The 25593-nt window shown below is 33.7% G+C and overlaps 1 protein-coding gene across 1 annotated transcript in view; it reads left to right on the top strand.

Moving 5' to 3' along the window:
* The window catches only part of CDH9 (cadherin 9), a 140641-nt gene that overhangs the window by 92613 nt on the left and 22435 nt on the right, over positions 1 to 25593 (top strand). Inside the window, exons 3-6 of the mRNA XM_040262498.1 lie at positions 11720 to 12014; positions 19951 to 20070; positions 20689 to 20856; positions 23551 to 23738. Of these exons, the coding sequence (XP_040118432.1) occupies positions 11720 to 12014; positions 19951 to 20070; positions 20689 to 20856; positions 23551 to 23738 (771 nt within the window). The remainder of the gene's footprint in view (positions 1 to 11719; positions 12015 to 19950; positions 20071 to 20688; positions 20857 to 23550; positions 23739 to 25593) is intronic.

Raw genomic sequence — 25593 nt, 5'->3', positions numbered from 1 at the left:
TTTTAATCTTTGAAAGTTGACAACTTGAGGGTTCATATGTAGGGGACTTCCTGTAATATTTTTAGAAGATGTTTTTAATTTACAGGAAAGATACAAAGATACTGCAGTTAGTTCTCAAATACCTTACACCCAGTTTCTCTTTTATTAACCTCTTACACTCTTATAGCATCAGTTCAGTTCAGTTCAGTCGCTCAGTCATGTCCGACTCTTTGTGACCCCATGAATTACAGCACACTAGGCCTCCCTGTCCATCACCAACTCCCAGAGTTCACTCAAACTCATATCCATCGAGTCAGTGATGCCATCCAGCCATCTCATCCTCTGTCGTCCCCTTCTCCTCCTGCCCCCAATCCCTCCCAGCATCAGAGTCTTTTCCAATGAGTCAACTCTTCGCATGAGGTGGCCAAAGTACTGGAGTTTCAGCTTTAGCATCATTCCTTCCAAAGAAATCCCAGGGTTTATCTCCTTCAGAATGGACTTGTTGGATATCCTTGCAGTCCAAGGGACTCTCAAGAGTCTTCTCCAACACCACAGTTCAAAAGCATCAATTCTTTGGTGCTCAGCTTTCTTCACAGTCCAATTCTCACATCCATACATGACCGCAGGAAAAACCATAGCCTTGACTAGACAGACCTTTGTTGGCAAAGTAATGTCTCTGCTTTTGAATATGCTATCTAGGATGGTCATAACTTTCCTTCCAAGGAGTGTCTTTTAATTTCATGACTGCAATCACTATCTGCAGTGATTTTGGAGCCCCCCAAAATAAAGTCTGACACTGTTTCTACTGTTTCCCCATCTATTTCCCATGAAGTGATGGGACCACATGCCATGATCTTCGTTTTCAGAATGTTGAGCTTTAAGCCAACTTTTTCTCTCTCCTCTTTCACTTTCCTCAAGAGGCTTTTTAGCTCCTCTTCACTTTCTGCCATAAGGGTGGTGTCAGCTGCATATCTGAGGTTATTGATATTTCTCCCGGGAATCTTGATTCCAGCTTGTGTTTCTTCCAGTCCAGCGTTTCTCATGATGTACTCTGCATGTAAGTTAAATAAGCAGGGTGACAATATACAGCCTTGACGTACTCCTTTTCCTATTTGGAACCAGTCTGTTGTTCCTACAATTAATGAACCAATATTGACAAATTATTATTGACTAAAGTCTACATTTTATTTGGAGCCCTGAAGAATTGATGGTTTTGAACTGTGGTGTTGGAGAAGACTCTTGAGAGTTCCTTGGACTGCAAGGATATCCAACAAGTCCATTCTGAAGGAGATAAACCCTGGAATTTCTTTGGAAGGAATGATGCTAAAGCTGAAACTCCAGTACTTTGGCCACCTCATGCGAAGAACTGACTCATTGGAAAAGACTCTGATGCTGGGAGGGATTGGGGGCAGGAGGAGAAGGGGACAACAGAGGATGAGATGGCTGGATGGCATCACCAACTCGATGGACATGAGTTTGAGTGAACTCCGGAAGTTGGTGATGGTCAGGGAGGCCTAGCGTGTTGGGATTCGTGGGGTCACAGAGTCCGACATGACTGAGCAACTGAACTGAACTGAACTTTTTACCTAGTATATTTTATATTTTCCACATTGCATTTAGTCCTCATATTCCTTAGGCTTCTGTATGTCATGTGATTGTTTCTCAGACTCCATTTTTTATTACCTCCAAAGATTTGAGGAGTCCATGTTATGTCTTTAGTAATATGTTCCTCTAATAGGATTTATTTGATGTTCTTTTTCAAGATTATACTAGGACTATGGTTTGGGGAAAAAGACCACAGGGGTAAAGTGGGGTAAAGTGCCATTTTATCACATCATGCCAAGGGTATACTTTCAAAATGATGTATTACTGTCAGTGTTAACTTAGTTGACTTAGTGTTTGTACAGTGTCTCCTCTGTAAAGATACTCTATTTTTTCCCTGTCCTTAGTGTGTTCTTGGGAGAAAGCCACTATGTTCTATCAACATTTAAAGGGTGGGACTCATGCTTCACCTCCTTGAAGGACTTAAGAACACAGTCTGAATGGAACTTGTTTGTATGTAGCGAACTTTCTGTATTAATGAGAGTATAACATTAAGTGAACCTACCTATTCTTTGTGCCTAAATTGTTATTTGCTGTTTTAATTATATGTGGACAGCATAATGACTCAATGGGATAATCTATTCTAAAATATCATAATTTTGATTATATATAGAAGAAATAAAACCTGATCATTCCCATAATAAAATTCAACTGTGATTTCAATTTGTCTACTACTTCTTTAAGTTTTATGAAATGCACTTCATAACTTTTGAACTTTCCTGGTGGCTCAGCTGGTAAAGAATCCTCCTGCAGTGCGAGAGACCTGGTTTCAATCTCTGCCTTGGGAAGATCCCCTGGAGAAGGGAAACACTACCAACTCCAGTATTCTGGCCTGGACAATTCCATGAACTCTATAGTCCATGGGGTCACAAAGGGTCAGATATGACTGAGAGACTTTCACCTTCGTGTAGTTTTAAAATTTCTTTTAGTTCCATTCACAATAGTTATTGTTACATCTTTTAAAGATAATTCCTTTTTATCATTATAAAATATTCCTCTTTATCATCTCTCAAAGTTTGTTTGGTATTAATATAGCCCCACATATACCCCTACAATTATTATTTCCTATGTTTTATTTCTTTACTTTGAATGTATTTGTACTGCTAAACTGAAATCATGGCTGTTGGAATGTATGAATAGTTAAGTATTTTTTAGTAGATTCTCATAGTCTCTTTATTACTTGAGGTTTTAGTCTGTTAATATGTACTGATCTATTTGTATTATATTTGTTCTACTTGTTCCTTTTTTAACTCCTTCTTTGTTTCCTGTCTTGGTTTATGAAGCAGTGTTCCTATCTCTCTTTCCCCTTTTTTCTCCCCTTTAGTTTAAATTTCACACTGATATTTTCAGCTTTATCATCTTATATTATTTAGTGGTTGTGCTAAGGATTATAGAACAGTTACAAACATAAAGATAAGTATCCATCCTTAATTTATATCCAAATAGAATATGATGCCCTTATTACAAAACATTATAACTTTGTAAAAGTGCAATTCCAGTTACTTTTTACACACTAGGCGATTATTTCTATATAACTTACTTTTACTGTGTTGTATAAACCTCATAATACATTGTTATTGTCCTAGATTTAAACAATCAATTATTTTTAAGGAATATGTCTAAAGTCTTATATTTACCAAGTGTTTTTCCCTTTCCAAGGCTCCTCATTTCTTATGTCAAGGATTCAATGTATTATTTCTATACAGCCTAATGATATGATATCCCCTTAGTATTTTTTGAAATAAAAGTCCTATTATAGTGAATTCTTTCATTATTTTTCTCTGAAATGTTATTATTTCTTCATTTTGGAAGGTTATTGTACTCAACAATTTTGCATTTTGCTAATTCTAATTCCCTGAGCATATGTTTATTTTTTGGATGCTTTAAAGATCTCTTTGTACATAATAGAATCAGATTAAAAGTGATAAAAATAATAAGAAAACATTTGCAAATTAATAATACACTTCTCAATAACTAAAGAAGAAATCATAAAAATTAAGAAACATCAATTTATTTTCTAAAACTTAGTTTTCATTGATTAATCTTGGTGTGCCCCTATTTACATTTTTTGTAATTATTTTCATTGAAATTCACTGAAATTGAATATATGGCCCAATGCCCATCACTAATTTGGGGAATGATCACCATTATCTCTTTTAAAAATTATTCTCTGCCATACTTTTTCCTCTCTTTTTAACTTCATGCATATTAATTGGTTCTCTAAGTACACATACTTTTGTTAGTTCACATATCTGCATTGTTTCCTTCCATTGAGATGGAGATACAAACAGACACACATATATATGTGTATATATACATATATATAACATTTTCCTCCTGATTTTGTTGTTGCTCATCTCCTCAGTCATGTCCGACTCTTTGCCACACCGTGGATCATAACCTGCCAGGATCCTCTGTCCACGGGAGTTCTCAGACAAGAATATAGAACAGATTGCCATTTCTTTCTTCTGGGGATCCCAGGGACCAAACGTGCCTCTCCTGCTTGGCAGTGGATTCTTTACTGCTGAGCCAATTGGGAAGCCCTTATCTACCTACCTATCCATGTAATATTATGTGTGTGTGTGTGTGTGTGTGTGTGTGTATACACATATATATAATTTTCCTTTTACTTTACTAATTAATTTAAATTATTATATTGTGGGTATTATAGATTATACAGTGTCTTGTTTTGATTCTAGAAACTATTTGAATGGGTCTATGTTAGTCTTTTCTTCTTAGGGTGTACTTTTTTATTCATAGAATACATTCCTTTCTCCTTAGGCATGGGTTTTCTCAAGTCTTAATGCCCAAGATACTCACTTTAGATGAATCATTCTGGTTGTGTCAAAACTCCTATCTCTTCCCACTCTTTGCAGTGGCTGACACTACCTGTTAAAATCTTAGATCCCCAGAAGTGTCTTTTTCTGGGCCTGCCTCCCTGTATATGTACAGATTAAGATTCTACTATAAATTTTAGCAGGAATCTTACAAAGTTACTTTGGTTAGGCCCTTCTGTGGTTCTCTGGTTCTCTCCTCTTTGTACCCTCTCCAGGAAATTCATGCCACAATAGCAGCCCTGGATTCTGATCTTTGTTTTATCTGCAGTATCGCTAATTTCTGTACACAGGCTACACATCCCTACAGTAAAGCTTTTCCCAAACAAATGCTAGAGTGAATTTATATCTTAATCTGTTGCTTCCCCTCTGCTCTTCAGTTCTTATAATCAGAAATTTCCTATATTTTGTGCAGATTTTCACTTGCTTACTATGAGAGTGTAAGTCCAACTAATGTATTTTAGCTTAAGCTAGAAATCTTTATGGTGCAAATATATTGCATATCAGTGGCTTTCTATTTAGGTTTTATTTACCATAGAACTGGATATTAACATAAAGTCATGAAACCAATACCTAATATAAATAAATCTAAAGATAAAAAGTTGTTTTATCCAAAAGAAATATGCAAAAAGACACTGTTAAGACTGACACACAATGTAATATTTTTGAAGATGTATTTTAATATTATTAAAATATCAGAGATATATTGTAATTGTTATCAATGATTATTTTTTAGCAACTCTCAGGAAGAGCTCTTTTGCTTTCCTCACTAAAGTTTGAGCAGAATGTTATAAAATTCCAAATATAATTTTAAGGATGTATAAGGATTATTTATAAGAGTTCAATATGGCCTACTTTTGCATTTAGAAGCACTTTCAACAAAAATTAAGTGAGCAAACAATTAATAAACTTTTATTTTTAATTTTTAAAGGAAGGGTGATTAGAAATGAATTTGCTTTGATTTTGCAAACTTTGCTTCAAAATGTTGTATTATTCTGAGTTCTTCAGAGAAACAGAAAACATATAACATGTTATATAGGTTATATATATGTGTGTGTATACATACACAGACACACACACACACTGCTTGAAGTTCTGTCCACTGGGAATATTTCTTTTTAACACTGTCCTACAAGGATGTCTCAGAAAATGATTGTAGTGTTACAGTCCAGCTTTCAGTGATTCCTGAAAATCATGAAAAAAACTTTTTAAACCAGACCCAAGACTTTTCTTCTTCTGTCACCTGAAGAAGGAACTTCTCATGAGGCTATAAATACAGGCTGGGTAGAGAGGTCAGTGTAGCAGGAGTGGGGACCATGGGCATTTAGGCCACTTCTTTCTGTCCCTTAACTTGAGTTTTTGGGGCATGTCCAGGCCTGATCACATATGAACCAGTTCCATTTTAGGATAGAATGCTGTCATGCACACTCAACTTTATGGCTCGATAGGACAGATAATATACAGTTTGTAAAGAGCATCTCAGACTGCAACCATGCAGTGACCACACTTGGTACTCCATGGGTTAAGAAATTAGTTTGTAAGCCTCTATAGTAAGCTAAGAGGTTTTTCTCAAAAGGAGACTAGTTATCCACAGAGGATGGCAGGGCCTTGTTCCAAAATCAGGAGGGTCTGTAACACAATTCACCTATCACAGGCTCCAACCAAAATCTCTACCTGCCATTGCTACTTTAAGAACTTCTGAATCTATAGGGTTATATGGCCAAAGTGATGGAGTAGCCTGCACACCAGCCCAGACCTATTACAGTCAAAGCCAGCATTTTTTCAGGTGACTTGGTAAATGGATTTGGAGAGAACACCCAAATGAGGAATATGTTGCCTCCAAAATCTGAAGAGGCCCACTAACCCATTGTGCTTTTTTGGTTGTAGGATGGGCCAGAAGTGACAATGTGTTATTTACCACAAGATGGGTTTGGGGATACATGGGGTGCAGTATGAGATGAACTGCAGGCAAAACTCTATTGGTCACCCAAGTTTCATACTCCTTTATTCGGGTTGGCAGATCACACTGATACTTTGCTTCTCCTGGAGTTGATATCAGTTTAATGTCTAATAATACCAAACTGATCAGTTATTCCCTTTTCCCCAGTGTACAGTTCTCCTTAAAAAAAAAAAAAAGGCATAGGTTTTTTTTGGGGAAGTCTTAGAGAAAGAATAAGAAATGTTTGGTTTATACTGGGGTCCTTCCTCAAGAAGACTTGGGATCCTTTTTATTCAAGGGATTCTGGGTCTATAAGTTGGCTCAAGCCTGGGAACTGATTGATTCTGTTTTTATGATTCAGGTTGGTGCTTTGCTCTCTTGACCTTGAACTTTTTGGCTTTTATAGGTTAAGTATGAATTTAGTAGCTCTCCTATCCACATTTAGGAACACCGTAATCAGTTAACCAATGCCATAAATCTATGTGAGTCAAACTATTCTGCTGTTTGACTCAGCTGACCACTGTGATAATCCTGCCACCTATCTTTTGCCAGGTGAGTGCGCTTAACCTCTGTCACTCTGGGATCCAATTACTCCCACTGCACTTAGGTTTCCCAGTTCAGTGACAGCAAGTCCATTGTATCACAGAAAACAGTGATAACAAATCTCTTCAAGGATGACTAGGCTACCTCATAGGTTTGTATCCCACAATAGTGATGAAAGATATGTTTTTTGTACCCTTTCAGTGTGAGTGAGTAGATGTTAAATAACAAAGCTACTCTAACATTCCAATCTCCCTTAAGACTATTTTTCTCCCTTTATTTTCCTCAGGAAAACCCAGACAAATACAGATTTTATTTACATAAAATATAATTTATATATACATAATGTATATATATTATAAATATACATAACATTAATTCTTTCTCTGGAAATATATATACATATATGTAACATATATATCTTTATAGACAAATATGTATTTGTGTTTTATTAGCATATAAACATACATATGTAAAAATTGGCTCCCCTGATTATGGAGCCTGAAAAGTCCTAAGATTTGCAGTTGGCAAACTGGAGACTTAGAATGTTGATGTACTGGTTTAGTTCAAGTCCAAATATTTGAAAACCAGAATCAGTGGTGTAACTTCCAATCTAAATAGAAGACCCCAGACAGAAAGAGTAATTATGGCTTATTCAGACTTAGACGAGGACACCACTTAGGAAAGGACAATCTATTTTAGTCAGTTTACAGACTCAGTTGTTAATATCTTCCAGAAGTTTCCTCAAGGATACATTCAGAATTATGTTAAATCAAATACTTAAATTTATAAAATTAATTATCAGTTTAAAATGTTAGACTATTTTGCATGTGCATGTTTAATTTTTTCAAATTTTTGAAAGTAAAAAATATTGTAGCAGAGCAAAACTAATACTGTTGGAAAAAAATAGCATTGGAGATATTTATCCATAATTTATTTTGCTTTCAGTGTATTTATTCAAGTCTAGAACAGGCAAGATAGGTATGATGAGGAAATGAAGACTACTTGGTTTGTTGATGTCTGAAGAAAATAATTACTTTGGTACTCATTTCTTAAGACATTTTATGTTGCTTTTGCTTTATAATAGATAAACAATATTTTTAAGATTTCTATTTTGTCATGATGCTAAAAGTGCTAATTTTGAAGTTGATTTTCATCATTTATATTTAAGCTATGGTAGAATAAATTTTACTATTGAATTATATCAATTCTAAATATATAATTAAAAATTAATAATGTACATGAAGAAAAATTTAATTTAGTGGCTTTTGTTTCTGTTATATTTCACCAGAGAATAACTTTTGAAAACTTTCATTTTTAAAATGAAATTGTGAAATAAAGCCATTAAAATGTGTTTGATTTTGTGTAAAATAATTCTTTTAAAGTGGAATTTTAAATTAACAGAATAATGCATATTATGAAATAATGGAACAGGGTTTAAAACAGGTAGGAATAGAATAATAAAGTTATTTCAATGATGTAGTACATCATTGAATATAATGATTTCAATATATGAATGACTAAAATAATATTATGTTTTATTGAAAAGATTTATTTTGTAACTAAAATTTAATATTTTCAGACAAAATATTTATTCAGAAAGTTTTGCATTTCCATGAATATTTTAATTTCCTTTTGGTCATTACCCTTAGTCCAAACAGCATGGTATAATACAGAATTTTCCTTGAAAATTTAAAAATTGTGTTACATATACACAATGGAGTATTACTCAGCCATTAAAAAGAATACATTTGAATCAGTTTTAATGAGGTGGGTGAAACTGGAACCTATTATACAGAGTGAAGTAAGCCAGAAAGAAAAACACCAATACAGTATACTAACACTTATATATGGAATTTAGAAAGATGGTAATGATAACCCTGTGTGCAAGACAGCAAAAGAGACACAGATGTATAGAACAGTCTTTTGGACTCTGTGGGAGAGGGCAAGGGTGGGATGATCTGGGAGAATGGCATTGAAATATGCATAATATCATATATGAAAAGAATCACCAGTCCAGATTAGATGCATGATACTGGATGCTTGGGGCTGGTGCACTGGGACAACCCAGAGGAATGGTACCGGGAGGGAGGTGGGAGGGGGTTCAGGATGGGGAAGACATGTATACCTGTGGTGGATTCATGTTGATGTATGGCAAAACCAATAAAATACTGTAAAGTAATTAACCTCCAATTAAAATAAATAAATTTATATTTTAAAAAATAAAAAAATAAAAAATGAGTATAGTATCATTCAGAAAAAAAAAGTTTCTATCCTATGTAAATGTTTTTCTAGACCAAAATATTTTGAATGAGTAGAAAATCTTTGAAGAGTAAATTGTTTCCATAAAGGATTGAATCTAAGATGTAGATTCATATATAATTCAGTGTGATAGATACAGGTTCATTTTCCTACATATTTTTAAATATGAATTTATTTATTTTAATTAGAGGTTAATTACTTTACAATTTTGGATTGGTTTTGCCACACATCAACATGTATCCGCCACGTATATACATGTTCACCAGCCTGAACCCCTGTCCCTTCTCCCTCCCGGTACCATCCCTCTGGGTTGTACCAGTGCACAAGCCCCAAACATCCAGTATCATGCATTGAACCTGGGCTGGCAGCTCGTTTCATATATGATATTATACATGTTTTAATGCCATTCTCCTGGAGGAGGGCATGGCAACCCACTCTAGTTTCTTGCCTGGAGAATCCCCATGGACAGAAGAATGATGGGCTACAATCCATGGGGTTGCAAAGAGTTGGACTCGATTGAGCGACTAAGCACAAAGTGTCTTAACTGTCTAGCCCTGACTCTCTGGAACAGAGAGTTAAGGAAAGCATTCCTATGAATAAAAGTTAAAAATGAGATTTGATAAACATTTAATTAGGGGAAAATGCAGAGAAGAGGAAGGGTGTTAAAGGGTGAGAGAAACATCTGCAAGCATCAGGTATAAAAGCTGGAACAAGCCTTCTGAGAAATGAAAACAAAATGAGGCAAAACAAAGCAACTGATATGTATAGAATGTATAACAAAGTGGACTAAGGTGATAGAAGCAAATCTGGAGGTGAGAACAAGATTATGATTAATGCATAAATAAGGCTATAGAGTCCAAGCAAATAGAATAACAATAAAAGTAAAGATTATTAAAAAAAGAATATTATACCCTCTTAATAGAAGTGCCTTAGACTAAACACACACATACACATACACACACAAAATTTGCCTAATATGACAGAAATGTGCATTAGACTAAGCCTGATTTCTAAGATTTTAGATTCATATTTCTTGTGTACTGTACCTGTTTTTATTTTTTTTGCTAAAAAGAGATTTTTTTTTTTTTACTAAAAAGTAGTATGACTACAATTGTGATGTAGAAAAATCACCTTCTTTAGTACAGAAAATTGTTTGGAGTAGAACAAGAAGGAAGTAGTCATCAATCCAAAGACTGCTGCATTGGTCCAAATAAGACCAGTGCAGGGCGGTAGCCATAGAGATGGAGACAGATGAATAAGTGGGGATAAATTTCAGAGAAGAAAAGTCTGCATTTATTTATTTTAATGTTGGGCTTAAAAGTAAAGAAAGAGTAAAGTATGAATCCCAAGTTTGTAATTTTTGCTACCACAAAAAATAGATTCAAGTGCTCAAATAGTTCAAAGATGGAATATGATACCAAAGATAGGTGGAATCAGAATGTACTGGGAATTGCAAACTAAATGACGGAGGATAATAGAGCAGGGGATAGGCTGGAAATTACTCAAGGTACAGAATAGTGTTAGGTTTGAAAAACCATTGTTTCCCTTGTAGCTCAGATGGTAAAGAATCCACCTGTAACGCAGGAGACCTAGGTCTGATCGCTGGGTCCAGAAGACCCTCTGGAGAAGAGAATGGCTACCCACTCTGGTATCCTTGCCTGGAGAATTCCATGGACAGAAGAGCCTGACAGGCTTTGGGGTCACAGTCCTTGGGCTCTCAGAGTCGGACTCGACTGACAGACTAACACTTTCACTTTTGCAAAACCATTAGGAATTTTTCCAACTGAAAGTTTCTGTAAATATTGATACATGATTCATGTGTCTGTTTTAAACACTTGATGAAAAACCGTCTGTACTAAGAAGTTTACTTTCAAGATGGGAAAGAATAGAATGAAGATACATAAGATTATTTAAATGGCCAATGGAAAAGCTCTGTGAGTTTTATATCCCTTGAAATTTCAAATGTCCATAAAATTTGTCAATTTCCAAAAAATGAGAACATTCTGGTAGAAAGAGTACTCTTCTAAAGTCATACAGAGAAAAATCTGTGAGATTAAGAGTAATATTCTATCTCTGGTCAGTCTCTGATGACAGAGCCTGTGTATCTGGAAGCAATATTATACTGAGAGAAGTTAAATCATTTAAAATTATGGCATGTAGCCTAAACTTATCATAATAAGGTTTGAAATTCCTCACATTATCCTCTTTGAGTTCAGTGATTTTAAGTGTAATCAAGAGTATATTAATATTTTACACTTAAGATCTAGACTAATAGATTCTTTTCTTGTTAATGTGCCAGATATTTAAATCTTGGTAGTATTCTATTCAAAAATATTATATGAGCACTGTTTTTGAAAAAATATTTTACTTTATTTCAAATTAATATATATGTGTTTTTGAGAATGATAAAATGTTTAATCTCTCCACAGTGAAAATTAAGGTAACCGCCTCAATCATTGTTCTGGTGATGTTAATGTGGAGATAAATTGATATTTGCCAAAATTATTTTTTATGTAATAACAATGCATATATTTATAGACTCTTCCTTTCTACCTCCTTGAAGCTTCACACTGACCAAGATAAAGGAGATGGAAATTTAAAATACATATTAACAGGAGATGGGGCTGGCAGTCTGTTCGTCATAGATGAAAACACAGGAGATATTCATGCGGCAAAGAAACTAGACAGAGAAGAAAAGTCCCTTTACGTTCTTCGAGCCAAGGCTATAGACAGAAAGACTGGGCGGCAGGTGGAGCCTGAATCTGAATTTATAATTAAAATTCATGATATCAATGACAATGAACCAAAATTCACAAAAGATTTGTACACTGCCAGTGTTCCTGAAATGTCTGGAGTTGGTAGGTATATGTTAATTCCTGTAAATTAAGTTTTTAATTTTATTTTTTGCTAAGGTAGTTATTATGGACATACAGATATGAGATGTGATCTCTTTCAAGATAAGAGCTATAACTGAAACTACTAATTAGTGTCAGCTAACTCACTTCTAATGATTTTCAGTTGTGTTTCTTAACATTTCCTGCTATTTTGTAACTGATATTTCAGATGATTACTGAGAACAATTATTCCAGTAAATTTCAACCAAATCTTTACCTCTACTCAATTGCCATTCAAATAGCACTCAGATTAAATGTATTTTGCCTGAAATGAAAAGAATAGTGTCAGCAGTTTTAGAAAGTTTTGCTTGCATTATTTTGCATAATAACAACAAATGCTTGCATTTGACAAATTTCTTTTGATAGTCTCATTTGATCATTGAAACAACTTCATGTGATAGGCATGAGAAATAGAATTTTAAATCCCCATTCTGTTAATTAGGAACCCTGGATTCAGAAAGCTTAAGTAACTGAATTAAGATCAAATAACCTGGCAGCATATCAACAATATTCTAATTCTTTTTCATGTTATTTTAGCTATATTCCACATGGCATGATTAGTCCTAAAAACTGAAACGAATCATTTCATTCTTTAAGGCTGCCCATAATTTTAAATGCCTGTTGTTATTATGCAATATTTTTATCTGTAAACGTCACTACTTTTAGCTATATTTATATGTAAGGTTAGATTTGTTAATGAGATAGTAAAAGCTGACTCAAATCATATTTCTAATAAAAATACTGAAAAACATGCTATTGATTTTCAAACTTTGATATTTAATTGAATATTATTTCCAAATCAAGTACATAATTTTGACATTGTTATAATTAATACCTAGGTCAGTTTTAAATAAAGAAAGGAAAACAAACTGATGTACACCTTTGCTGAGTGATTGTTAACTATTTTTTAATTATGTGTGTCATCTACACAGAATAACCAAAAGTTTGTAAAGAAGTTTTTATTTTTTCTAAACTGAGATGAAATCTCACCTGAGGAGGGGAAAAATCTGCCTTTTCAGGTATAAATTCCAATAATATGAAAAGCACTAATCAAATTAGAAAGGAGTCCTGTGAAATCATAAAGCCTAGGATGAAATATGAGTGGTTGTATTTTCTTTTAAGATTTTTAAATATCTGTTAGCTTGGTTAGGTTACATGCAAAGTACCGGGCTGGTCCATAAAAGTCGACCAGTGGGCTAATGTAGATATACAGCATGTCTCTTTGTAGGCTTATATTTGAGGTAAGTGAAGTGAAGTCGCTCAGTCGTGTCCGACTCTTTGCGACCCCATAGACTGTAGCCTATCAGGCTCCTCCGTCCATGGGATTTTCCAGGCAAGAGTGCTGGAGTGGATTGCCATTTCCTTCTCCAGGGGATCTTCCCAATCCAGGAATCGAACCTCTGTCTCCCGCATTGCAGGCAGATGCTTTACCGTCTGAGCCACCAGGGAACATACATCTAAAATGATGTTTTCCATTTCAGCTTCCTATTGATGTACATTCTACAGTTCGGTTTTTTTTATTAATACCCTTCAACAATTGTAAAACTTGTTTTCTTTTTTTCTTGTATGTATGTTATTTTGTCAGATGTTTTGACACATAATAATACAAAAAGGGAAACTGTTAGTTTCTCGGTTGTGTCTGACTCTTTGCAACCCCATGGACTGCAGCCTGTCAGACTCCTCTGTCCATGGAATTCTCCAGGCAATAATACTGGAGTGGGTTGCCATTCACTTCTCCAGGGGGTCTTCCCCACCAAGGGATCAAACTTGGGTCTCCTGCACTGCAGACAAATTCTGTATGTCCGAGCCACCAAGGGAGCCCTAATAGTATAAAACTTTCATGTCTTGTTTTTCTCCAGAAAGATTTTATAAACCTATAGGATATGCAATTATGCAAAATCATGCGAGCAAAGCTGTCTAAAACTGCTGACACTATTCCTTTCATTTCAAGCAAAAATACACTGAACCTGAGTGCCATTTCAATGGCAGTATATTCCCTAGTGGCTCAGCCAGTGAAGAATCTGTCTGCAATGCACAAGACTCAGATTTGATCCCTGGGTCAGGAACATCTGGAGACGGGCCTGGCAACCCACTCCCGCATTCTTGTTTAGAGAATTCCATGGACAGAGGAGTCTGGCTGGCTCTAGTCCATGAGGTTGCAAAGAGTTGGACATGACTGAACAACAAACACTTTCACTTTCATAGAAGTAAAAAGTATAACTAATATGATAGAGGTATTTGAATGTAATAAATTTGGATAATTGACTTAAAACTGAAAGACTTATTAAATTTCCAAACTATTATTTCATCTTTAAAAACAGAAAATTTGCTTATCAGAAACTCTTTATATTTAAACTCAACCTGTATTTTCTCCTATATTAATTTAGGTTATTTAATGGGATATTATCTTCTACTCAATATGTTTTTATAATCTATCTACCAAATTCAAATTCAAAGACTATCTTTGAATTTGATGAAATTTATTAGAATTAGATGAAATACTAATTGATCAGTGTTAGATGAAATACTAATATCATCTAGATTCTATTAATATTTATCAAGTGTGTGATAAGATCAGAACTAGACTAAGTGCTTCTCTGTTTTATTTTTCACAAAACTTTCACTTGTTCAAACCTATATTAAAATATAGAATATATATGTTTATACATATGAGAAGGCTTGGAGATTATCTTGTCCAAAAAGCCCTTCATGTAAAGCAATTTGTATGTCATTTATATAAGCTTTAAATTATGGGCAGTACAATTTCTAATTACTGTAAACCTTAAATACGAGAATTTGGGTCATTGCCAATAACATTACCTGCATGTCTACAATTACAACAAAACTGAGAAAAGTGTATAGGTGGTGGCTGTATGGGTCCAGTTGCAGATTTTGGTACTGATAAACAAAGAGTTAAGAACTACAGGTGAATCTTGATCGCATTTATAGAGAGAGAAGTAATGTTAGTCGTTCAGTTGTGTCGGATTCTTTGTGATTCCATGGACTGTAGCCCGTCAAGCTCCTCTGCCTATGTAATTCTCCAGACAAGAATACTGGAATGGGTTGCCATGCCCTTCTGCAGGGGATGTTCCCAAACCAGGGATGGAACCCAGGTTTCCTGCATTAGGCAGATTCTTTACCGTTTGAGCTAACCGGGGAACCCTGCCCCTTTATAGAGGATAGTTATTATTCTTTATTACTAATATTGACATTATTGCACTAATTGATTCTTCCTTGCCCCACTCATAGACTTTGTATGTGTATCTATTTTTAAACAGAAATGTGCACATTATAAATATCATATATATATATATATATATATGTGGAAGATACTTACTTGGTTTAATTACCACTCAATAAGTAAAAATGAGTCTAACAGAATTAAACTGACTTGCTCAAAAAAATACAGAGACAAATTGTTACTATACTATCTTTAAAAAGGAAAAAAAGTTAATAAAATGAAGAGATAGCTGGATAATTTTGATACCTTACTATTTTTCTCTACTATAAAATAGTTATGATTATTATGCAAAATGTACTTTGGAAAACTTCTAATTTTATTAGATTGACTCTTTGAAAGTAGAATTTTTTTCTTATTATTTTAATCCAAATTTCTCAAAAAAGTAAATCTAAATAAGGAAAGGGGAAACTGCATTTTACAATAAAAATTTAGATATATTTATCTATATATGTGTATATATATATATTTCTTGTATATATGTATATTTTTTTGTGATTTTCTTTTGCAATTCTTCTACCTTATTTAAAGGAAAATAAAGATTAACTCATTATAGGTTTATAGATGTGCTTTTCTCTGCTTTTACCTATACAAATTATCATTTACAGAGAAATATAAAGGATGATATTTAGAAGCTTTGTCAGGTTATGTGTAGCCCATATGTTAAAAGCTAAAGCCTAAATATAATCACATAAGAAAGAATGTCTTCTCTCTAAATGAAATAATTCATAATTATTTAATTATAAACTTATTATTAATTGTAAGCTTATTTTCACTATATTAGTGATTTTAATTTAAACCCAATAATTGAAAATCTGCTATTAACTTTTATGGTAACTTAAACCTAAGATATGGAGAAGCTGATGGCACCCCACTCCAGTACTCTTGCCTGGAAAATCCCATGGATGGAGGAGCCTGGTAGGCTGCAGTCCATGGGGTCATGACTGAGCGACTTCACTTTCACTTTTCACTTTCACGCATTGGAGAAGGAAATGGCAACCCACTCTGGTGTTCTTGCATGGAGAATCCCAGGGACGAGGGAGCCTGGTGAGCTGCTCTCTGTGGGGTCACACAGAGTCGGACACGACTGAAGCGACTTAGCAGCAAACTTAAGATAATAAAATATATAAATTCTTTATTCTCAATTTATTTTTCTTTCCAATGTTGTAGCCCAGTGTTCTCCTTTAGAGTGTGACCTTCTATGGGATTATTGGTTATTTCTTAATACATTTGTCTTTTGTTTTTCTCTCTCACCAAATCCTCTGCATGCTTTTTCTCTCTGCCTCTTTTTTCTGTCAAAATCATAAGCCATATTTCACTTTTGTTCTCAGAATCATATGCCTCAATATAAAATGAATCTGGTAGCAAAAGAAATCTTATGAAATCAGTGAATTAACAATTTGAAATTAGCATCTTGGTTATGTTTAATAATTAATATTTCAAATAATCCTTAAGCATGAAAACAATTAATAATCTAACATATCTGCACAAAACTTTTTGTTAATAGCTAAATTCAAATGATTCCAATTAACGCCAAATGATTTCAATTAACTCTTGAAATCTGAAACACATTAGCATCTCCTGATCAGAACGCTAGTCTGGGTAATATATGAGGCTATATAGTGAAGGAAAATAGGATACACTTTGATTTAGATATTTGTAGCAGATTCCTATATTGTGTTTTCCATTTTTTGTGACCATTATACTTTGGTTAAAGATTATCTATCAACCTTCTATATTTGCATGCATTCATCTCCATCAAGGCAAATTCCTACTGTATAAATTTGGAGGCTTCTCATTGACTGGGTATTTCCCCCAACTGGTCCCTCAAAAACTTATCCAGTTTACCTCCCACACCATCGCCCCCAGCAAAGAATGTATCCGTAGCTTTTCACAGGTCACACAATTAACTCATCAATGAATGCTTCATGTCCTAATCTAGGGCTCTATCTTATCTATCTACACTGCCTGTAGATTCAATAATGTGTTCAATTATATGACCAGACAGGCCATTTAATACAGTGTTTAGACTGAAGCTTCTTCAGATTTGGCTAGCTCAAATCTCATCCTATCACGATGTGATCATGAGCAACCTCGATATGCCCCAAGGTCTACATCCCATGTTTATCATGAGGATAAAATAATAACATAAATGAAGCACTGAGAACTCTGCCTAGTCTACTTTAAGCATTTTGTAAATGTTAGATCATATTATGACTTTGTACTAGGAACTCTGTTGGGCTTTAGAGATAAAATATTGAACAAAGGCAGACAAAAGCCCTTGCCTTGGGATATTTTACATCACACAGGACAAAACCTACAAGTAACAAGTGACATGAATTTGTCATTCAGGTTTCATTACATTTTACTTAATATTTGTTTAATTAAAAAGTAAATATTTATTTTAAATCATTTGAGAATAAATGAAACTTATAGCTGTGAAAATCTAGAAGGCTATAAAAATCAATGTAGTCCCTTTTAGTCTTTTATAAACTAATATTTATAAAATTAGGACAAAAGTACATAAACAACTAATTTTATTACTAAATAATATGAATTGCAAAATATTCTTACATTTATGGAAATAGAAAACAAACCAAAAAGAAAAAAAGCTGACCTTTTCCTAAAGTTCAGAACACTATATATTTCTCATTTGTTCATTTTTCTAGTATAAATAATATATTAGTGATATGCTGTTAGTATTCATTAGTGTTTAATAACATTCTAATTATTACTGTGATTCTGAGACAGGGAACAATATTTTATATGGGTGTTTGTGGCATTTAACCACATTGATTTCCATTCCTTAATTTATTTAATACTTTTAGGTTAAATAGTTTTGGGTAGATTCAAAGATCACATACCCATGATAAAGAACAAATGATCAGAAACAAACTTAACAACAAAAAATACGAAAAGTGTCACAAAAGTATACAGGTGTGTTTTTACTTATTATGAAATGTAAGCCACAGTCAAAATGAATCTACTAGCAAAAGAAATTTATGAAATCAATGAATTAACAATTTGAATTTAGCATCTTGGTTAAACATAATAATTCATATTTCAAATAATCCTGAAATATGAAAACAATAACATATATGCACTAAATATTATATAAAAATAAACATAAATCAAAAACAGCTCTAATTGAATTTTTGAATGTTATTGTGGGTGGAAATCACTTTAAAGATTTCTGCTTGGGTCTACCTCAGATATAAGAGGATGCTTTTTAAGTGATGAAAGAGTACATCTAGGACTGAATAAGTTACAATGTGTCCTCTCACAAGATATGCAAATTTCATTGCAGCTGAGGAAAATAGAGGCTTTAAGAGGAAGAGATCAAGTTCTCATGTTAATTTTGAGAAAACATAAAAATATTTGCTAAATTCATGTATTCAGATATATTGATGAAAAATAAAGTTGTTAGTACAATCTTAATGTGCAATATATTAGTTTCTATAATTTGCATATATACACAAATTTTGAGAAATATTCAGTACAACTCATTACACAAGCTCTGCCTGTGTAATGTATGTGGGATATTAAAGTAGGTGACAGAGCCAAGATGGAACTCACTTTTTCTAAAGAATTTCAAAATCTATGTAAGAATCAGAGTCAACAGTTTGAAATGCTCTACAAACTCATTTTGGCTAGGAATACATGTAGGATTTATTTACTGGTAGTTTTAGAATCATGCCTTGAATCTTTATAGAGTTATAGAAAATACAGAAAAAGTCCATCAATATATTACATTATTTAGCTCCTGAAGCTAACTCCCTTAAAGTTCTTTTATCTTTTAAAAATAATGAAATGTGATGAAGTTCAGTTCAGTTCAGTTTAGTTGCTCAGTCGTGTCCCACTCTTTGCGACCCCTGAATCGCGGCTCACCAGGCCTCCCTGTCCATCACCAACTGCCGAAGTTCACTCATACTCGCGTCCATCGAGTCAGTGATGCCATCAAATAATTGAAATTTTACAAAATAAAATTTAACCGAGAGTAATGGTAGATTATAGTATTGTATATGAGACAATTATACACTTTCTTAACTCTGGAAGGGTATATCTACTGATTTACGTATGTGTAGAAAATAATACAAAGCATATCAATAAGTATGATTATATATGACAATGTTAATTACATTTTAAAAAGAAACCAGACACAATACACATATAAATCTTCAAAACCAAAAATGTTGACAATTTTATGTCTTTTGTTTCTTTCTTCATGAAAACAGGACCCCTTTATTTCATTAAATTTACCATATATATTTCATTTATTAGAATAAAAGTAGCAAGAGTGCTTTCATTGTTGGATTTATCTTTGAGTCCACACTTCCAGTTAACAATAAACATATTAATTGAGAATTCCATGAGCACTGTAGTGAAAAATTGTTTTTTGTCATATTTTAAATCAATCAGTGTATAGTCACTTTTATGATAAATTTTGCTTTTGATTGTTTAGATAGCCCAATAACAATATTATTCATGAATATTAAAATTTAAAAAATGAAAGATGAGTGATTTTAGCAGCATAATTTAAACAAATTTCTTGAAAAATGTACCATGGTCTAACATACCATATTCCCAGTAGTATGTTTTCATAAAGATAACTTCAAATTTCCAGGTATTTAAGTATCTGTGTTTGGGTGGGAATTCATGTAGGTACATCTGTTATACAAGTGACTGCAACAGATGCAGATGACGCCAACTATGGAAATAGTGCCAAAGTGGTCTATAGCATATTGCAAGGACAGCCATATTTTTCAGTGGACCCAGAATCAGGTAATAACATTTAATACTTGGCCTTTTTCTCATTATGTAATACATCTGGATGCACAGTTAATTTTTAAATTTTTATATACTTAAAATCAATCTATTACATATTGTGTTTTTATTTATTCTTAATACTTACTCCATGAAAACAGAAGCAGATTTCCTATTATTTAAAAAGATTTGAATCCTTAGCCCTTGAGACTAATATTTATTGAGTTTAAATTTATGATGTAAAATATAGAATTTCATAGAGATTGAACACATTATGTATCTTAGAAAATACCAAAACCTAAAAAAATGTGACAATCATCAATATTAAACAAGCTGACTCATCTAAAGTTTTTGGTTCAAGTTACTTTTTTTATCAAAATGGTAATTAAATTGATTTATCAAAATGGTAATTAAATTGATTTAGCAAAACCTGTTTCCTAAACAACTGCCCATGGAAGAATTTTTGTCTGTTCTGTGACTAATGTTAAATTGGTTATGGATTGAAAGTCTTATCTAGGTCCACTGACATGTTATCATCTGCATGTCCTGATTAATTTCTGTAAAATGGATCTTGCATGTCTTAATTTTAAAACTCAATGATTGAATTGCAAAATATGTGTCTACTTTTTCCAAAAGGTATAATAAAAACTGCATTACCAGACATGAGCAGAGAAAACAGAGAGCAGTACCAAGTGGTTATACAAGCCAAAGACATGGGAGGCCAGATGGGAGGACTTTCTGGGACCACCACAGTCAACATCACTCTGACAGATGTCAACAACAATCCTCCTCGATTTCCCCAGAGTAAGAGAGGTTTCAGTGATATCATGTGGAAAGTTTATCAAACATGCTGTGAACAGTTAAATGTTTTTGCTCCTAGTTTATGCATACAGATGAATCTACAAACCCTCCTTCAACAGAATGTCACAATTTCCCTCATATTACAGTGAAGAATCCACCTGCAGTGCAGGAGATGCAGGTTCGATCCTTGGGTTGGGAGACCCCGTAGAGGAGGAAATGGCAACCCACTCCAGTATTCTTGCCTGGGAAATCCCATAGACAGAGGAACCTGATGGTCTACTGTTCATAGGGTGCAAAGATTCGGACACGTCTGAGCTATTAATACTGCATCCTTTCAAAGTGACTATAATCATTTTTATCATTGAGTAGTTAATGGAGACAAGGAAATGAGATTCTTTTTGGCAACTTTAATTATCCTCTCCTACTTCTTGAAGAGTTATAAAATTTTCCAGCCTATCTTTCCCAACATTTCTATGATAATCTAGTTCTTTTGCTTATTTTTCCCTGGTTATGTGTATGGACTCTCAAGGCTGACCACTTGGTTTCAAATCCATGTCTGTCACTTGCCTCAGTTCTCTTGTTTGTACATAAAAACTATAATTCCTTATTTAGCCAATTATAAAACAAGTTTGTTTATATTTTATTGTCTCTGAAATCAAATACTATATTAAAATCAATGCCAGTTAGTTTAATTGGCCACATTATTCTTTTTTATTCACCCATAGCCTTATGGAATACCTTGGTTGTGATGACATCTGAGCTATGTTAAACATTTTCTGGTATCTGTTACCTACTTGTGAATAATTACACCAGCCTATAGCCTTTTCAGTTGTAGCCATTTTTAGGTATGCATGTTAAACCATAGATTCTTTGCAAGCCATGAGGCTCTATAAATATAGCCTTTGATTCTCTGCTGCAAATATTTCCATTTGGCAGCAAATAAAACATAAGGGGCCCTTTCTTGAAATGCTCTACTAAGGACCCTGACAATTCAATTTCTGACATTGATTCCAATGCAATAAAGCATTTTTTCAAGCTAATCAAACTTGAATATTTGATCATACAGCTCTGGATGGTAGACATACACATATGATAAATGTTAAAAAATAAACTTCACTGAGAATATGAATAATAAGCTTAATTAACATAAATCCAAACTTTGAAGTCAGTTTCCTTAAATATAAACTGAAAGAGTATGATCTGATGAATTCTCAAATGACTTGCTGCTCTATAATTCTATGATATAATATAATCTTAACATAAGGTTTGAAACTGTAATAGTAATAGCAGAAATGATCTTGAACTAAGAAATGAACTAAGCATCTTAACGACATAATTTCATGTAATCTACTTAACAAACATAGGCGTTAATTGCTATCATCATCTCGATTTTATAGATGTGGAAATTAAGGGTTAAAGAATTTAACTAACTTGCCCAGTGATTCGAATTCAAATTCACGGTAGCTAGATATAGAAGTCTCTCTTCTTAAGAACCAAGCAAATTGGAAAGAGAACAGACTTTGAAGTCAGAGAGACTTAGTTTTGCCTTCTGCATTTCCCAGTTTTACAGGGTGATTTCCTTGAGCCTTATCTCTGAGGACAATATACCTGCTTTCATATTATGAGGATGAATGTTAGAATTAAATGAATTAATGTAGAGGCCTTTGGCCTTATATAGACATCAACACATATTAAATGTTTAAAAACATTTCTAACTTTCATTAATATTTATTGTAATATTTTCCAATTATCTCTTGAATAAACCCTCACAAACTTAAATGCTTTTGGGGATAGCACAATGTAAACATTTCAGGAGATAAAAAATTCATATCCCAATATAAGACATTAACAACAACAAAAAAGAAGGAAATAAAGAAAGAACTTATCATGAAAGGATTTGTTTTTTTCTATCCTTGAGTTATAATACAAGAACAAATGTATGTTCTAAATAATTTCAGTTGAGTTCAGTTGCTCAGTTGTGTCCGACTCTTTGCAACCCCATGAATTGCAGCACACCAGGCCTCCCTGTCCATCACCAACTCCTGGAGTTTACTCGAACTCATGCCCATCGAGTCAGTGATGACATTCAGCCATCTCATCCTCTGTCGTCCCCTTCTTCTCCTGCCCCCAATCCCCACCAGCATCAGAGTCTTTTCCAGTGAGTCAACTCTTTGCATGAGGTGGCCAAAAAGCTTCAACATCAGTCCTTCCAGTGAACACCCAGAATTGATCTCCTTTAGAATGGACTGGTTGGGTCTCCTTGTGAACTTGTCATGAAAGGATTAATTTTTTTCTGTCCTTGAATTAAAATATAAGAATAAATGTATGTTCTAAATAATTTAGCATATGAATAATGTGTAATGATAATACTGAACACTTCAAATAAGCAGTAAACAATTGCTTTCCTGCCCTCTTAAGTCAAAAAGTTCTGGATTCTAATATCAGAACTACCATCTATTATCTAAATAACCTTGAGATATCCACTTAATCTTTCTGGAGCACAGATTTCTCATTTACAAAATGAGAGAGTTCTGCCTTTATAAATTATTTCCCAACTTAATAAATCTGTAAATTTTGACAGCTTGCAATTCAATATGATGAAAAATTACCCTAACTTAAAATTAATTTAAGTAAAAAAAGCAGAGGAAATGAAAGTTTTGTTATCTAAAGATGAAACAGCTTTGATTTAATTTTCAGGTACATACCAATTTCATTCTCCTGAGTCTGTACCTCTTGGAACTCCTCTTGGAAGGATAAAAGCCAATGACCCTGACATGGGGGAAAATGCTGAGGTGGAATACAGCATTGCTGAAGGAGATGGAGCAGACATGTTCGATGTCATTACTGACAAGGATACACAGGAAGGGATTATAACTGTCAAACAGGTTTCTTCTTGCTGTCTTCATTTTTTCATTGATCATTTTATGGTTTATTTTTGCTTTTTAGGTAAGAAAGCCTAGGATTTATTTCTTCCATGTTTTATATGCTACTGTCCTTCACATAAATGCGAATAGTTGTGATTTCTCATCAAGTGAGTTAAGTATCTTAAACACTGACGCTTAAAATTGCTATAAAACTTCAACAGCTCGTGCTTAGAGTAAATAACAAGTAAAACTAGGATCAAGTAATCTCAAAAGTCATTTTTATATTTCTCTGTGACATTATTTTGCCATGGCAATACTCTGGCCACCTGATGTGAAGAGCTGACTCATTGGAAAATACCTTGATGCTGGAGAAGCTTGAAGGCAAAAGGAGAAGGGGGCAGCAGAGGATGAGATGGTTAGATAGTATCACTGACTCAATGGGCATGAATTTGAGTGAACTCCGGGAGATACTGAAGGCCAGAGAAGCCTGGTGTGTTGCGCTCCATGGGGTCGCAAAAAGTCACGCAGGACTTAGCGACTGAACAACAACAGTAACACTATTATTTCATGTACATTTCCAAATGTTTAAATTTTTATGTGTGATGTCTATTAAAATAGATGAGGGTAGAAGATACTTAAATTTTATTTTTTTAATTTTATTATTTTTTTTAAATTTAAATTTATTTATTTTAATTGGAGGTTAATTACTTTACAGTATTGTATTGGTTTTGCCATACAGCAACATTAATTCACCATGGGTGTACATGTGTTCCCCATCCTGAACCCCGCTCCCACCTCCCTCCCCTTACCATCCCTCTGGGTCATCCCAGTACACCAGCCCCTAGCATCCTGTACCCTGCATCAAATCTGGACTGGCAATTAGTTTCTTATATGATATTATACATGTTTCAATGCCATTATCCCAAATCATCCCACCCTCTCCCTCTCCCAGAGAGTCCAAAAGTCTGTTCTATACATCTGTGTCTCTTTTGCTGTCTCGCATACAGGGTTATTGTTACCATCTTTCTAAATTCCATATATATGTGTTAGTATACTGTATTGGTGTTTTTCTTTCTGGCTTACTTCACTCTGTATAATAGGCTCCAGTTTCATCCGCCTCATTAGAACTGATTCAAATGTATTCTTTTTTAATGGCTGAGTAATACTCTATTTTGGCATATAATTGCTGATAGTAGTCTCTTATGATCCTTTGTATTTCTGTGTTGTCTGTTGTGATCGCTCCATTTTCATTTCTATTTTTATTGATTTGATTTTTCTCTCTTTGTTTCTTGATGAGTCTGGCTAATGGTTTGTCAATTTTATTTATCCTTTCAAAGAACCAGCTTTTGGCTTTGTTGATTTTTGCTATGGTCTGTTTTGTTTCTTTTGCATTTATTTCTGCCCTAATTTTTAAGATTTCTTAAATTTTAAAGCAGTGAAGGAGAGTATTATAAAATGTTACATGGTATAATCCAGCTAAATATTGACTACATTACATAACACTAATTTTACTGGTTTGATTCAGTTCAATTCTTGCCTTCCACACCATTCAGATTATTATTATTTTTTTCTTTTTAAAACACAAGGTTTAGAACTGTAGGACTTAAAGAAGCAACTTATATGAATAGCCTGCTAAATCTCAACTTTATATTTCTGCTGATTTCACATTTTTATAACTTTAAAATAATAATACATAATATAGTAATAAATAAATAGCCTATTTATTTATTAGATATTTCATTTACCCGTGACCACCAAAATATAAAATGTATTAATAAGTGCAAATCAGTATTAATGTTATACTGTTACATTCAACTACTCTTTATAAACATGTAAGGCAAAATTAAAAAAAAGTACTAACTTATTTGATATACCC

The sequence above is a fragment of the Oryx dammah genome, unplaced genomic scaffold (genome assembly GCF_014754425.2).
Source record: "Oryx dammah isolate SB20612 unplaced genomic scaffold, SCBI_Odam_1.1 HiC_scaffold_20, whole genome shotgun sequence".
Lineage (NCBI taxonomy): Eukaryota > Metazoa > Chordata > Mammalia > Artiodactyla > Bovidae > Oryx > Oryx dammah.
The sequence above is the reverse complement of the archived record's forward strand: the minus strand, read 5'-3'. Positions and strand labels throughout refer to the sequence as shown.